This window comes from Onychomys torridus, chromosome 1, assembly GCF_903995425.1.
Source record: "Onychomys torridus chromosome 1, mOncTor1.1, whole genome shotgun sequence".
Taxonomy (NCBI): Eukaryota; Metazoa; Chordata; class Mammalia; order Rodentia; family Cricetidae; genus Onychomys; species Onychomys torridus.
In genome coordinates this window covers 28,213,866-28,231,055 of record NC_050443.1, presented here as the reverse complement: position 1 = coordinate 28,231,055, position 17,190 = coordinate 28,213,866, and the positions used below count along the sequence as shown (strand labels likewise).

General features: G+C 45.3%; 1 protein-coding gene across 1 annotated transcript; it reads right to left on the bottom strand.

The window, feature by feature from the left end:
* Positions 1 to 8,683: 8,683 nt before the first annotated feature.
* On the bottom strand, positions 8,684 to 9,628 carry LOC118592789 (histo-blood group ABO system transferase-like). Its single transcript, XM_036201895.1, has one exon. The coding sequence runs from the start codon at positions 9,584 to 9,586 to the stop codon at positions 8,684 to 8,686; it is 903 nt and encodes a 300-aa protein (XP_036057788.1). The 5' UTR covers positions 9,587 to 9,628.
* Between the last annotated feature and the right edge of the window lie 7,562 nt (positions 9,629 to 17,190).

Here is a 17,190-nt window from a genome sequence, read left to right as displayed (position 1 = left end):
GGTGGAAGCATGGAAGTATTTAGGTGCTGGAGAGGTAGCTAAGAGTTCTACATTTCAGTGGGCAGCAGGAAGAGAGAGAGAGAGTCCCTGGGCCTGGCTTGAACTTCTGAAACCTCAAAGCTGACCCCCAGTGACATACTTCCCCCAACAAGGCCACACCTATTTCAACAAGGCCACACCTCCTAATAGTGCCACCCCATGAGCCTATGGGGTCCTTTTTCATTCAAACCACCACATCCCACTCCTTAGCCCCATAGGCTTGTAGCCATGTCATAAGGCAAAACGCATTTAGTTCATTTTCAGAAGTCCCCACAGTCTATCACAGTCTCAACTCTTTAAGTCCAAAGTTCAAAGTCTCTACTGAGACTCATGGAACTCTTAACTATACCCACCCTGTAAAATCAAAATGAAAGAGCAGATCACAGATCACATATTCCCAATATATAGTGGCACAGTTATACACTACCATTCCAAAAGGGAGGAAAGGGAGCATAGTGAGGAAATACTGGACCAAACAAGACCTAAAACCAGGTGGGCCAGCTCCAAACTCTGCATCTCCGTGTCCACTGTCAACAGGCTCTTCACAGCTCCAGCTCCTTTCAACTTTGTTGACTGCAACACACTTCTCTCTCTTGGGCCTGTTCTACTCCTGTGAGCAGCTCTCCTCAGCAGGTGTCCCACAGCTCTGGCATCTCAACATCATGGACTCTCCAAAGCAATCTAGGCTTCACCATCACAGCTTCATGCAATGACCTCTCTAGGTCTCCATGCAAGGAAACCCCTGACATAAGCCTGGCCTCAGCAGCTTTTCTTAGTCAAGGAGGAAGATTCCATAGCCCCTTTCTTCTGTCCTTGACTCCAGAGCCACGTGGCCAAAGCTGCCAAGTTCTTCCTCTTGAGGCTGAAACATGGCCCCTTGTTCAGTTACATCTTCACCAGCTTTCTCTCTTCAACGTTCTTCACTGCTGAAGCCTGGCTGTCCTGGATCTCACTCTGTAGACCAGGCTGGCTTCAAACTCAGAGATCCACCTGCCTCTGCCTCCTGAGTGCTGGGATTAAAGGTGGGCACCACTGCTACCTGGCCCTAAGTTTTTCTTTAATATCTTTTCTCAAGTTGGAATTTTAGCTGGGTGGGATCTCACCCTGTGGTCATCACTCCCTGAATCCCATTTTGCATCAGGCTTTTCTTTAAACTTTTTACTGGTGCCCCTTTTCTCCTTGAACTATAAACTTTGTGTTTTTCCTGCTCAGCTTGGTGCTTTTTTCATTACATATCTAAATAAAACTGGCCACTAATAACCACAGGACACAGCCAATACTAAGCTGTTTTGAAATCTCCTCTGCCAATACTGTTAATCCAAAAACTCTTCAATTTAGGCTCAGGCAGACTTTTCAGACAAGGGCAGAAAGCAGCCACATTCTTTGCCAAAGTATCACAAGACCGGTCTCTATGCAACTTAACATTTTTCTCCTCTGAATTTTCTTGAGCCAGGCCCCCCACAGTTCAAATCACCCTCAGCACCACTGTCTTCCATGCACCTACTAGTATGACACATTAGGGCACACTTAAAGCATTCCACTGCTTTCCTAATCCAAAATCCTAAAGTCCACATTCCTCCAAACAAAATCATGATCAGGACTATCACAACAATGCTCCACTCCTAGTACCAACTTTGGTCTTAGTCAGGGTTTCTATTGCTGTGAAGAGACACCATGAGCATGGCAGCTCTCATATAAGACAGCATTTGATCAGGGCTTGATCACATTCAGAGGTTTAGTCTATTGTCATCATGATAGGAAGCATAGCCACACAGAGGCAGACATGGTGCTGGAGAAGAAGCTGAGAGTTCTGCATCTTGACAGACACTGGGCGTTTGCAACCTCAGAGCCCACCCCCAGTGACAACCTCCTCCAACAAGGCCACACCTCCCAGTCCTTCCTAAACAGTTCCACCAACTTGGAACTAAGCCTTCAAGCGTGAATGATGGGGACATTCTCATTCAAACCTCCATGGCCGTCCTTTTCTCGTGGGTTAATCGGAATTTCCTAAAATGCTAATGGCTTTTTACGTATACTTCCATGAAGGGTATTCATATACAAGTATGTTTATTGTTGGTCTGGGGTAACTCTGGGCTCACTGAGACAGCTAAAGGAAAGCTTCATCCTCTCCACTCACTGAAAGAATTTAACACTGGTAAAATATTGTCCCAATGTGCTTGGAAGAATTGGCTGGATTCAGTTCCTACCATGGAAGGGTGTTTGTCCTCACTTGCTCCTCTTTAACTGTTGGGACTGTAGTGATGTTCTTGCTGATTCCTGATGTTATTTGGCGTTCCCTCCTTTAATGTTTTTTCTTCCTTTTGTTTGAGACTGGATCTCACTATGTAGACTAGGCTAGCCTCAGATTTAAGGGAGCTGTCTGCCTCTGCCTCTTTGTAGCACTTAAGTCATGTGCCACCAGGATTCATCCATTTAAATTTCTTCTTCTACTTCTCCTCTTCTTCCTCTTTCTTCCTTCTTTTGATGTAGGGTTTCACTGTATAGCCCTGGCTAGTCTGGAACTTTCTGTGTAGATCAGGCTGGCCTTGAACTCACATGGATCCACCTGCCTTTGACTCCTAAGTACTGGGATTAAAGGTGTGCAATTCTTTGCTCAGCTTCCCTTTTACTTTATTATTTTTTTTGTTTTTGTTGTTTTGTTTTGTTTTTTACATAAGATCTTTATTGACAGATAATTCACATAGTATACAATTTTCCTGTTTGCACAATTTGATAGACTTTAGTCCAGCATCCTCATAGCCCATGACACCATCACAACTTCCTTTTTTAGAACATCACTGTCCTCAATTTCTTTCTTTCCCTTTTTTTTTTTTTGAATGCCGAATACTGTTTATTGAAGGAGGGAGGAGGTCTTAAATACAGGCTTCCAGCACAATGTAAAAACCCCTGAGGGCAGAAGTTCGCTTCTGATGTTTTACAATCTTGCATCTAAGCTGTTAATGCCCAATATGCTGGATACACAGACAAGAAGCTTCCCTTAAGCATTCAGGATGGTGGAATCCTACAGGGAATTAGCATAAGGAGGACATCAAGGTCAAGGTCAGCAAGCAAGGCAACAGTTACCCAAAACCGGGGCCAGGGACCTACAGGTCCCCCCCACACACACACCTTTTACTAAAAAATGAACTTCTGACTTAGGTTGTGTGGGACATCAGCAGGTCACCTTACCTGTCATGGAGACACCTGTCCATGCCACACAGGCACTCTGTCTTAGGTTGGTGAGCGCCCCCTCAGATATTACCAGTCTCTGAATACTCATTATCATACAGGCTCAATTGTGTGAGAGCTGCAGAGTTAACAGTTTCCAAAGATCTTTAAGTGGTGCTGGGCTTGCAATCTGTGTGTTCGACACAGAAAAGACCAACAGAAGTCTTAACCCACCCATAGCCGGTAGGCTAAAGGCAACTGAGCCATTCCCTTCCTTAACGAGCCTTACTGCAAATTGGAGTCCTTGTAAGATGGTATCCCAAAAGCAAATGGAACTTGAGTTTGTAAATTTATAACTTTCAAAGCCAATCAAAATGTATATAACTATTGATTTAAATTTGTCATGCCCAATAGAATGAAAGATTAATTAACTGTGGTAGCTACTTTGCTGCCAGGGTCTCCACTGTGCTAGCTGTAGTAACCAATTATGAAATGGTAATCCCAGAAACAGTAGTAGCAGTGGTCATTGTAGTGGGTAGCCATTCCAGCATTGGCCTGGAAGTTCTAACCCCCATTGAGGCTTTGGTAATGGTCATGCCCACAAGGCGGGGTGGAGGAGGAAGCGGAAGACCCAGGATCGAGAGGAGAGCTCTCTCTTGGTTCTGGGATGCTGGACGCAGGAGGTAGACCAAGCAGAGTTCTCCAGAGAACACCGCCAGACTGCGCCATACCTTTACCAGACCCTACAACCTATCCCTTCATTTGTAAGTTACCCCACAAAATAAACCTCCCTTTTAACTACGTGGAGTGGCCTTAATAATTTCACCAATAGGTCATTACTGTTATAACAGCAACAATGGCAGCAGCAATGTCAAATTCTCGTCTGGAGCGTGTGGGCATCCACTGGCATGGACACAACTCCAGGAACATGAACCACCGAGGCCCATTATTCTTTGACCCATCCTGCAGGCCAGGTTATTAGGTCGGACCCGAGGAGGCACCTCCTGAAAGACCAATGGGGGCAAGAGAGGAAGGAGACCAGGCGCATAAAGAAAGACAGAGACAATCTGAGTCGTGTCACGGTCTCATTTATTGCAAAGGGAAGCAAGCTTATATACTGGTGGATATGAGGGGAAGGGAGGGAGATGAAAAAATTGTTAGAAAAGGGTTCAGGACGAGGTCTCTTTGGTCCAGTGCTCAAGCAACAGATCAATCAATTAGGAAAGGGTTGGGGAGAGGTCTCTTTAGTCATGTGCTTGAACAACTGATCAATCAATTAGAAAAGGGTTAGGGAGAGGTTTCTTTGGTCCAATGCTTTGAACAACTGATCAATCAAACATTCACCAGGAAGTTTAATCTAAAAGTACACTTTGTGGTTTTTCCGGGAGTGATTGTTTTTGCAATTCAATGGGTGCAGTTATGCCAGATCATCCAAGCAAGAAAAGTCAAGGCACAGCTATCCAACTTTTGGTTCCCAACAATTCTTGATCCCAGCACCACTGAAGCTGGCAGCTCTGCAAAAGAAGAACTAAGAACCATAAAAAAAAAAAAAAAGGCAACTCACAAGGAACAGAACTAATGGTCTCATAATGGCTATGTTCAGGCTCACAAATTTTAAGGTATCTTTAAAGGGGGCTAAATGAATTTCAGGAAGCCAAAAAATGTTGCACAGAGCCACTCCTGAGAAGTAGGTACTACTCCAGCTTGAATAGGATTGTGAAAATGAAAATGCTTAGCTAGCATTCTACTGTTAATAAATGTAGGTCAGTGACCTTCAGTGTTATCCTAGGTGTCTGGGTGACAAGTTCTCAAACATACTTGAAAAAGCAGTTACCATCCATTACCTTCTGGATAATCCAACTGCATGGCTGCAGTTCCTAGGCTTACGTTAATGCTTGCCAAAGCTGGCCATATTGGGCTTTCAATCCCCATTCCCTTTTACTTTCTTGATGAAACTTACTACAGTTTTATCTGTATCATTTGCCTAGGATACTCATGCTGCACTGGGACAAGGGGATAACAATCCCAGCTACCTTCTTCCAGTTCTTTCCTTGATCTCATCCATGGTGGACCCTTTGATATGGTCACCTCCCAAATGCCCCACCTCCTAAATCTGATGCATTAGAGGTGACATTGAATGGAAAGTCTCAAGAAGACATGAAACATTTAAACCCTGGCAAGAGAAAGCCTAACCCAGTTCCTACCTTTCAACCACACCCTACTGGAAAGTAGTTGTTTGCCTTGAATGTTTTGGAGGGTGTCTTAGAGGGATCAAGTCTTTCCCCCTAGACTGTGTACTCTGCCAGAGTGAGTCAGTTGCTGGAGTTCTATTCTTGTTGCCGAATAAGCTTTAGCCCTACGCCTCCTACTCCACCTTTGCAGAAGCAGCCATGATATGGAGCTAAGCAGATGGGTCAGCCTCCTCGGGAAGTAGCAGAAAATGGCAAATGCCACCAGTAGATAGCTGGGTCTTGAGATGAGCCCTCCTAGGCCATCTCCAGAACCACCTGAATTGCTGGGATGGCCTTTGGAGAAATAAAAGCCCTTTCCCTGCCTGTGGCCATTCACATTACTTTTATGTTTGGGGCTTGGTTAAAGCCTGAAGTTTTATATATACACTTTGGGCTAGATGTGTTACTAAGTGGATAAAGTACTTGCTTAGCATACACATGGCCCTGGATTTGAGCCTCAGCTCAGCATAAAACTGCCATGGTGGCATCTACCTGAATAGTCATCACTAGGGGGGTGGATATAGGAGGATCAAAGTCATCCTCACCCACATTGCAAGTTTGAGGCCAGCCCGAGCTACATATATATGACCCTGTCTCCTAGAAATAATCTTTAAAAACCCACTTTATGGAGTTGAAGGGATGGTTTAATGGTTAAGAGCACTGGCTGCTTTTGCAGAGGACCCAGGTTTGATTCCCAGCACCCACATGGCAGCTCACAACCATCTGTAACTCCTGTTCCAGGGAATCTGATGCCCTCTTCTGATCTCACAGGCACCCAGCATGCAAAAGGCACACAGACACACACAGGAAAAACACCCACACACATAAAATAGATAAGTTTAAAAAACAAAGATTAAAATGCAGAAGTCTACATTACAAATGAGTAAACAGCCCTGGACAGATAAAATATCTGGCCAGTTTCAGTGTGCTCTCTAGTTTCACCATTTTCCTGCAAATGAGACAACTTTCTTCTTCATGGTTATGCAGATGTCTATTGTGTGTGTGTGTGTGTATGCCACATCTCATCAATTTATAAACCAGACTCAGAAAGACAAATACTGAATGTTTTCACTTCCTGTGTAGAATCTTGCTATTATAAGTACATATCATGTATGTGTATGCGCACTCGCGCACACGCACACCCACATACACACACACCACGAATGTAGAAAAACTTGAGGAGATGACTAGGCTCTGGAGATTGGTGCCAGAAGCAGGTAACAACAGGAAAATGTTGTCAAATATGTGATGTTAATGAATGTAAATGCCATGTGACTATTACATATATCACTACATATATTGTATTATGTCACTTTATACACAGTGGCAGGGCTGAGAATTATTCTGGCTCTGACTTGGTTCCTCACACTCAGTGCAACCACACTTTTCACTGTTCCCCAAGATCTCTGGCCAGAAGGCATGCATTCTCTACACAACATACAGACCCTGGATACCAAGGGCTGAGCTACGGCTGCTTTATTAGAGTTGCTGTGATAAAGACTGGGTTTTAGCTATAGTTTTAAAAACACAACAAAACAGGAAGAAGCATCAGTTGCAAAGATTCATCTCCATCAACAGTTTAGTTTCAAATGGACTCAACATAGAAGTTTATCGAGCTTGTTACTCTCGTGGTACCCTGAAAGACAGTAAGATGAGCATTAGTTCAGATCTTAAATACCCCATCTTAACCCACCTTACCCCATCTCAACAAAGCTTGTGTGTTGCAGGCTTGGTCTCCAAAGCTGCAATCATTAAAGGGTGGTACTTTGGGGAAATGACTGGATCTTGAAGGTCTTGATGCTATAGTGATTGATTCACAAAGGAATGGACTGTTATAGGATGGTGTAGACATTAGGAAGCAGGGCCTAGAGGGAGGAAGTAGGTCATTGGGGAGGAAGTTCCCTTGAAGGGTAATTCTGTCTCCATAGCCCTGCCCCCTCTCTCTTGGTCTTTGCTTCCTGCTGGCTAGTGTTTAAGAGGCTTTCCATGTGCCACAGGCCTGAAGCAACAAGGCCAAATCATGATGGAAATCATCTTCATTCACTCATGGATCATGGAGAAGCTGGGAACAGGGAGTATGAGCCATCAGCAGGCATGCTCACTGCTGTCAGTCAGTACAGGACAGTGTTCTGAGATGGACAGAAGCTAGGCATGAGGAAAGAGGGTCCTGATCTGGCATCACATCTGAGTAAACATTCAAGGGAACTCTTCTACTGTCACAGGGGATTTGAAGAGGGCTGAGCAGTGGTGGCGCACGCCTTTAATCCCAGCACTCAGGAGGCAGAGGCAGGTGGATCTCTGTGAGTTCCAAGGCCAGCCTGGTCTACAGAGTGAGATCCAGGACAGCCAGAGCTACACAGAGAAACCCTGTCTTGGAAAACCAAAACCAACTAACCAACAAATAAACAAACAAAAAAAGAATTTGAAGAGGAAGTTACTTGGCTTAAAGCTAACCTTTGGCGAAAAACCAAAGCAGGCCCTGTATGAGGCAGCCTTGAGAGTCAGGCGACATGCGACTGAGAGCCTCCTTCCTCCTGGAAAAGGTGCTGTCTATGACACTTCTCTCCCCAGAACAAGAGGCTACCAACCAGTCTCATTCAACCTGAAGGGGTGTTAACTAAGAGGAGACCATGTGGGACTAACCTAAGAAATCAGCCCACCTAAATGTGTTTTGGAGGTAGGGGTACCTTGTGTCTGAAAAAGTTGGGGTTGAGGGTGGTGTCACAGTCAGCTTCAGCTGTCAATTTGACACACCCCAGAGTCATCTAAGGAAGAGGGGACATCACCTGAGGAATTATCTCCATCAGATTTTCCTGTGGGGCATTTCATTAGCTGATAATTGTTGGGGAGGAACCAGCCCACTGTGGGTGGTGCCTTCTGGATAAGTAGTCCTAGGCTATATGAGAAAGAAAGTTGAACAAGCCAATGGGAGCAATCTAGCAGGCTGTTCTCCTCCATGGCCTCTGCTTGAGTTCTTCCCTCCAGGGTCCTGCCTGAGTGCCTGCCCTGGCTTCCCTCAGTGGTAGAGTATTATAACCTGTAAGGTGAAATAAACCCTTTCACCCCAACTGGGTTTTGGTCAGTATTTTATCACAGCAACAGAACACTAACTAGGTCAGGTGGGGTGAGGGTACAATTATTCCTGAGCATTTCTTTGCAACCAATTGGAAATGTGAAGCCTGTGCCCACAGAGGTAAAAACGGGTTCTAGTCTCAGGAAGCATGTTAGAAGACTGAAAGTTTCTGTCACTGACCCTGTCTGGGATCTCTCAGGAAGTCTTGGACAGCATTACTCCAGGGATATTTGCTGATTCTTACAAGTATTTCCCCATTTGGCAACATTTCTTGAAAACTCTGTCTATTCAGAAGTTCCTTATCCCACATGTACTCAGGAGAGAGGACCTTGGTCGGCTTGTTGTAAAGGAGATACTTATTCAAGTAGCTTTCATCATGCTGCAAGACCTGGATGTGATCGTCTTGGTCCATCATCATTGCCTGGTAACAAAACTTGGTGAGCCTGTAAACCTCTAGTACCTTCCCCCCAAAGAAAGCCCTGGAGTAGTAAAAGTCTCCCTCGTCCTTAGAAATGTAGGCCTGTGAGTGAGGCTGCCTTTCATAGGCCAACAATTCCCTTGGTAATCCAAAGAACTGTTGATGTAGTGTGCCAAACAAGGAAGACAGGATCTCCACACCCACGCTGTGGCAGAAAATTATGTTCACGTGCGCACAGACCAGGTAATCCACCTCCTTCGCAAAGCGCCGCTGGGAAAAATGGCTGATCACCTGCATTCTGTAGATGCATGTGTTCAGGGGGTGGGCAGAGCCCTGGGCTTCCAGAATTACCATCTGCCTTCCCTTATTGAGCTTCAGGACTGGCACACTAGCTGGCTGATCAGTGAAAACATAGTACTTCACCCTGTGTCCCTGCATGAAGTATGTCTCAGCGGTCTCCAGGAACACGTTAAGGAAGCCTACATATTCTCCAGTGGCAAACACAACTAACCCAATGGAGACATTCTGGAGTCGGAATTGCTGGTTCAGGATTTCAATTTGGAAAGTCCCGTCCCACACAATGGGGGCCAGCCAAGGAGTCAGCATGACTATGTTTCCACTACTGGGCACTAGTAGTCTCGACTGATAATACCACATCCTGGACACATTCACTATTTTCAGGTGGTCCACTTCTCTAACCGTTATGCTGTCCTTGGCTAGAATGTATTTTGGCTTCTGTTTTCCCAGGATCAGGAAAGCATAGGCAAAAAAGGCCAGAGTGAGGGCAAGCAGGAAAACAAAGGTCACAGAAAGAAATGAGTGATATTTTGATCTCTCAGATTTTGGCAGCAGATGAGTCACAGCTGTTGGTGTCTCCTCCATGACGTGAAGGTAAGTTGTTCTGGGTTGGATGGACAAAGCCAAGGTTCTGAGATATCCAAGTCCCCAACAAAGCAGCCTACTCATCCAGCAGCCCTCCGAAGTCCCCAAGACTGACCCAAGTTTCAGGTGCCATGTAGTTCAAATGGAGGAAGTCTGGAAATCCCAACAGAAGGCTAACAAAGTCAGTTTTTCTTTATGGTGTTTTCAAAACAACGGTACCACAGGATTCAGTCACTGGAGAACAAAGAACAGCCAATAGGACTGAACTCAGGATGCCTGAAACATGCTCGGAGACCAGCTCAAAGGGCGTCACTAAGCAGGCCAAGAGGAGAGATTATGAGGAAAGCAGGGCAGGGCAGACACCACCAGAACTGACCTGGCGCTCAGGGTACCCACGCTTCACCTTGCCCTTGACAATACCTACTTGTGAAACTGTTAGCCGAAACCAGTTCCCTGGAAAATGCACAGTGTAGAGACCAGACTATCTCTAACATCATGTCTAGATGGGCTGATGGGGCCCTCACTTGGAAGGACACATTGAGTAGACACGGTAGGGGGGGTGGCATAGGCCTCAGTGTTTGCTTTTCCTCTCCTACTGAGGATTTGTTCTGAGGTAGCAGGCCTTACGCCATTGGAGCTGGGATGCTAACTTTCATCAGCGTTATCTTGTTCAGTCATCAATCACCCTAAGTGAATGCAGCCTTGCTGGAAAACCTGTCATTGAAAGGTCTGGGCTTGGTGCTGGTTTCAACCTTGAACAAAGTGATAAACAAACAAACACAACCAAGAGATTCCAAATTCTATGGAACTCCTTAATACTGGTTTACCGTCTATCACAGTGATAAAGGTTGTGACAAAAAGCAGCGTGGGGAGGGGAGGGTGTATTTCACCTTACAGATGGCTCGCAGTCCATCATGAAAGAAAGTCAGGGCAGGACCTGATGCAGAGACCATGGAAGAACAACATGTTATGGCTTGCTCAGCCTGATTTCTTTCTTTTTCTTTTTTTTTGTTTTTGGGTTTTTTGTTTTGTTTTGTTTTTTTGTTTTTCAAGACGAGGTTTCTCTGTGTAGCATTGGTGTCTGTCCTGGATCTCGCTTTGTAGACCAAGCTGGCCTTGAACTCACAGAGATCCGTCTGGCCCTGCCTCTCGAGTGCTGAGATTAAAGGCATGCCCCACTGCCGCTTGGCCCAACAGAAAGTATTTTAAAACAAGATGAAAATTTAATAAATATGAAGTTCAGATAGTTCAGTGAATGGAGCTGATAAATAATTCTATTTCTAGAATTGTGGCCAAAGACAATAGTATATCATTCTTCTACAAACCATCTAAGATGATGAACAAAACAGGTGAGCATTGTGACTTACATCTGTATTCCAAGCACCCGAGAGACCGAGACAAGATGAAGTATTGGGAGTTTGGGGCCAGCCTGGGCACGCCATCATTCCCAGTCATAGTGTTGTAGGGTATTCAGCAAAGAAGACTGTAGAGTCTTTTTCTGTCCCTCCAGCCAGCTCCCAAATCATGGAGACTTATTATGAAAGCTTGGCCAGTAGTTTAGGCTTATTTCTAACTAGCTCTTATTACTTAAATTAACCCATATCTTTTAATCTACATTCTTTTATGTGGCTCTGTTACCTTTACTTTGTAACGCCCATGATGCTTGCTCTGGGTCCCCTGGTGTCTCCTCCCTTCTTCCCAGCATCCTTTGTGCCTGGAAATCCTGCCTAGCTATTGACTGTTCAGCTTTTTATTAAACCAACCAGAATAACACATCTTCACAGTGTACAAAAGAAGATTATTTCACAAGAGAAGATTGCTCAGACATGGGTTTAAGCCACTAGAAAGTCTTTATTAGCTACTCTGGGTGCTTGGGAGGAGCACCAGAGGAGCCCTGAGTTTTTCATAGGGTGAGCTCTTGAGTACAAAAGCCATACTTTGACATACTTCATTCAACAAGACCAGTAAGTCAGAAGCAGAACTACAGAAGCCAAAAAGCAAGGTTAGTGTATTTAGAGACTTTCCTAGAACTATGGCCTTTGATGGATTAGGTCTTTGTTTTCATGTTGGCCAGTGGTGCTGTCTGTGTGCTGAGTTTTACGGTTTGGATGGCACTTCCACCATGGAGTCAGTTGTGTTAAGGTCTTTGGACCTGTTACATTCCCCACTGGTCTTAGTGAATGAGTTAAATCATGGACTCACCCTGCTCTACAGAGATGTAGTTGGTCTAAGGACCCTTAATTTCACTGAACTGATACATAATTGGCCAAGTCGTTTAAGATGCAGGGTCCTGCTGTTAATGCAATTAGAGTGAGAATTACAGGCCAGCCAGTGCTGATGGCAGAGCCCACCCTCTGTCTGTCTGTCTGTCTGTCTGTCTCTGTGTGTGTGTCTGTGTGTGTGTGTGTGTCTCTCTCTCTCTCTGTCTGTCTGTCTCTGTGTGTGTGTCTCTCTCTCTGTGTGTGTGTCTCTCTCTCTCTCTCTGTCTGTCTGTCTCTGTGTGTGTGTCTCTCTCTCTGTGTGTCTCTCTCTCCCTCTCTCTGTCTGTCTGTCTCTGTGTGTGTGTCTCTCTGTGTGTGTGTGTCTCTCTCTCTCTGTGTGTGTGTCTCTCTCTCTGTCTGTCTGTCTCTGTGTGTGTCTGTCTCGTCTCTCCCTCTCTCTCTCTCCCTCTCCCTCTCTCTCCCTCTCTCTCTGTCTGTCTCTGTGTGTGTGTCTCTCTCTGTGTGTGTGTCTCTCTCCCTCTCTCTCTGTCTGTCTCTCTCTCTCTGTCTGTCTGTCTCTGTGTGTGTGTCTCTGTGTGTGTGTGTGTCTCTCTCTGTCTCTCTCTCTCTCTCCCTCTCTCACCATGACACGATTTTAAAAATTACCCTTGATCAATTATCATAGAAACAACAGGGTTTTTTTTTTCTTCTTCAAAGCCATACATAGTTTCCTTTATCTCATGAGAAGTAAGTCTAAGCCTCTCCAAGTTTGTAGGATCATTTCTGCAAGGGAATCTAACCATTGTTCTAATACCTCGAGGTCCTGGTCAACCATCTACTCAGTTTGGAAAGCGTGAGAAGAGGCACATTTAGTCAAACCATGAGTGCATGCCCACCAAGCAGTCTCAGGGGCCCAGTGATATTGTTATCCACATGAATTAATCCACAAGGCAGAACAGCGGGTATCAGAATAGGGAGAAGTGTGTAGGTTAAAGGTTTTGGGTATTAGACAAGTTTCAGCCCCTTGTAAGTTCTTTAACATAGATTTGGGCTGTCCCCAGTCACAGAGAGTTTTGTCAGTCAATGGGCTGACAGCTGACAGTCTGGTTAGTTCCTATCCTATGCTGTGCAGGGGCCAGGTGTCTAAGCATAACCAGCAATCCTGGCCAATTTTTGACTGGGAATGATTAACTCTATCCTCAGGGTCCCTTTCTGTGGCATAGAGTCTGATTTGCCAGGTTTTTCCTGTTTCCCAAAGGCCAGAATATTTTAAAGGAATTTTTCAGGAAGCCTCAGTTTTATTTATTATTATTGTTGTTGTTGTTGTTGTTGTTGTTTTGTTTTGTTTTGTTTTGTTTTTGTTCTTTTGAGACTGGGTTTCTCTGTAACAGCCTTAGCTGTCCTGGAACTTATTTTTTCCCCCCTACCCCCCTGGAACTTGTTTTGTAGACCAGGCTAGCCTTGAACTCACAAAGATCCACCTGCCTCTGACTCTCAAGTGCTGGGATTAAAGGTGTGTGCTACCATGCTAAGCCTCAGTTTTATAAATCTTCAGTTTTTACAATGGAAACTCCTTTGTTCCTGGCATCTAGAGGCCCAGCCACAGGGCATACAGAGACTTGTAAACTCTGTATTCCTATCTCAAAAGATAAACTCCCACATCTTTTCTTTTTCCAATAAAACCAGACACTTATAGTGGGCATTAGTAAGTAAAGGTCAAGATGGAGTATAGGTTGCTGGTCTGAGCTGATACCTTCCCTGTATCTGTCTTCCTCAGTTCCCAGGTCCAGGCCTGAGGGCTGTGGGGGTTGGACCATAACCCAGTCTTCATATCAATCACAAGTTTCAGGAGAGGTTAGAAGGGCAGAAAGTGGAAGGGCCTGGGGGCCTCAATGAAACCTTAATTGCAATGAGTCTGTGGTCTGGAGACAGTCCATTTGGCAGCATCTGTGACTCGTTTTTTTGACCTGCATGTGATAGATCCATGGCGTAGTGCCAGCTACCTTCACAGCCATAGGAGTGGAGAGAATCAACTCGAGTCCTTTTCAAATTGGTTCCGGTGCCCCTTTGGCTACCTGCGTGACCCAGACAGTATCACTGGACTGGAACAAGGGGAAACTGGATCTCTCGGTTTAGTGAATAGTCTGTATGGAGGACTGAAGGGCCCGTAGTGACTTGAGAAAGGATTGATTTCTCTGTAGCTTTGGAGTCTGTCCTGGAACTCGCTCTGTAGACCAGGCTGACCTCGAACTCAGAGCTCCACCTGTCTCTGCCTCCCACATGGCTCAAAGGAAATCTTTTTAGTACCTGTTGTGTGATATTTTGTTTATGTTCTGACAAATAAAGCTTGTCTGGAGATCAGAGGGTGGAGCTAGCCACTAGTTAACCATAGAAGCCAAGTGGTGATGGCTCACACCTTTAGTCCCAGAACTTGGGAGGCTCACACCTTTAGTCCCAGCACTTGGGAGGCTCACACCTTTAGTCCCAGCTCTTGGGAGGCTCACACCTTTAGTCCCAGCACTTGGGAGGCTCACACCTTTAGTCCCAGCACTTGGGAGGCTCACACCTTTAGTCCCAGCACTTGGGAGGCTCACACCTTTAGTCCCAGCACTTGGGAGGCTCACACCTTTAGTCCCAGCACTTGGGAGGCTCACACCTTTGATCCCAGCACAATCAGGAGGTGGAGACAGGAATATAAGGTGGGTGGAGACAGGATCTCGGCCCCCCTTTCCTCTGAGGATTCATAGAGGTAAGAAGTCTCTAATGGCTGCTGCTCTGCTTCTCTGATCTTTCAGATTATTACCCTGATTTTTGACTTTTGGTTTTTATTGATAAGACTAATTAGGATCATACTGTATCTGTCTTTAATCCTTTATAAAGGACCTAACAAAGGTTGTTTAAAGTCTCCTTGCTCAGTGTTGGTCAGAAGGGAGAATCCATTCTGTCCAGGCTGCATTGTCTGACAGCGATCCCCGTGTCCAGCCCATAGGTGTTTTGTTTTGTTTTGTTTTAAGAGAATGGTGGGTTTTATGGCTCATTGGTTAAAAGAGTGACATAAATCATGAAAGAGAAAGGAGTGGCACTTTCTCTTTTCTTTCAGAAACAGCACAGGAGAACTTTCCCCGTTCCCTGGGGCTGCTTAGAGCAGGCAGGGAGTGGAGGGATGCTCGCTCACCTGGAGGACGATTTCCCCCTCCCTGTGTGCTCAGCTTAGATGGGAGGGGCCTGGGTGAGAGGCCCAGCCCTCCCCACCTCCTCACAGGGACCAACCCTGACCCTGAGCAGGAGTCAAGCAACTAAAAAGCAAAACAAGGGCTGGAGAGATGGCTCAGTGGTTAAGAGCACTGACTGCTCTTCCAGAGGTCCTGAGTTCAATTCCCTGTGACCACATGGTGGCTCACAACCATCTGTAATGAAATCTGGTGCCCTCTTCTGACCTGCAGTCATACATGCTGTATACATAATAAATAAACCTTTAAAAAGGGGGGGAAAAAAGCAAAACAAGCAAGCGCTGCTGTTCCTGGTTTTCCTTCACCTCTCTGTGACCTGGCAGAGCCAAAAGGATTTGGGTACCCAACAGGAGTTGGGCACAATTCTTAAGCTGGGGGTTATCACACCAGAGAAAGCCACTGATCAATACAGGGAAACAAAACTTACAGAAACACATAGAAAGACACAGACACACACACACACAGAGACACAGTACAGACAACCAGGGTGGCCACCACATGTCATACACCTGAACAGACAGCGGGATCCAGTGACATCTCACATGGGGCCAGACACTGGATCAGTAGCCGCGTCTGACCTCTCCTAAGCGCTCGACAGAAGGCGCCTTAACCAGATTTACCGCTGGAGGTGACCAGATGGCTTTCTACTTTGTTTCCTTTTGGGATGAAGTTGTCAGGCCCCTCTGAAGCTTTAGACAGCATCTGATCAAAGGGGCCCCTGGGCACCTGGAACATCTCAGGTTGTGCACCCCCAGGAGTTCCCTTATCACTGCACTCTTCCTTGCTCCAAGGGGTTCTGAGACCCCATCCCCACCCCATGTCTTGAGGTCTGGTCTCTGGGATCCTGGTGGGACCTCCAGAAATGTTGACGGATATCCACCAGAGAAGTTTGCTTGGACATGGGTTTAAGTCAATAGAAAGTCTTTATTTGCTGGCTGGAGACTACACTGGGTATTGGGGATCCCAGTGTAGCACTGAGCTTTCTTCAGTATGAACTTTTAAGCACCAAAACCATATCCTGGGTTGACATACTTCATTTAACAAAACAGTTATCCAGAAACAGAACTACAGAAGCTAAAAGGCAAGGTTAGTACATTTAGAGACTTACAGGACTGTGGACTTTGATGGATTTAGTTTTTGTTTTCATTTTTGCCAGGTGATGCTGTCTACATGCTGAGTTTTACAACCTGAATGGCACTTCCATCATGGAGTCAGTTATGCTAAGATCTGGGGACCTGTTACAACAGGAAACCACTAAACCATCTTCTGTATCCATGTGTGTGTCTATTCTCAAAATTGCACATACAGGGGTTCATATATGTGACCCTCTAGAACCTTCTTCTTTCACACAGTGTAAGTTTTCCAAACTCACCCATGCTGTAGCATTGATATCAATGCTGGAGGTGGAAAAAGGGCACCAAAGATACTATGTCAACAACCAGGGGTAGAAATCCAAATGTTGCTGCCTACCGTGTCTTGGTAATGGGGTTGCCAAGGAAAGCCAAGCACTGGTTAAAACATTTTTAACTGTTGATATAAAAACATGGCTCTTGCTCTCTTTCTCAGGGTAAGGATGGCAGCGGCTGGTAAGCTAAAGGCTATTTGCTAGTATTCTGACCTCTTGGGCTTTTAACTCTGCATTTGGCTCTGTTTCTTATTTAATAAGACTGTTCAGAATTACATCTAAAAAAATTACTCTTGTTTCAAAGGGAATGAGAGATAATTTATCTTGAGCCAAATAAATGCCATGGCCTGGGAACATGGATTCAGGTTTCCCTGAGTTACATGTGTCATTGTGGAAGCAGTTACATGAACCTTTATAGTCACAGAATAAAGATGGCTATAAAACAATGCAATTACCCAACACATTGTAGGGAGAAGCAGGTACGTGAGGAACTGCAAAGCAGAGAAAACTCTGCTATAGGTTTCATTGCAATGTGTGGTGGTT

Excerpts from the sequence above, each read along its gene's own strand:
- LOC118592789 (XM_036201895.1), bottom strand. The coding sequence starts at position 9,586 with ATGTGGTATTATCAGTCGAGACTACTAGTGCCCAGTAGTGGAAACATA.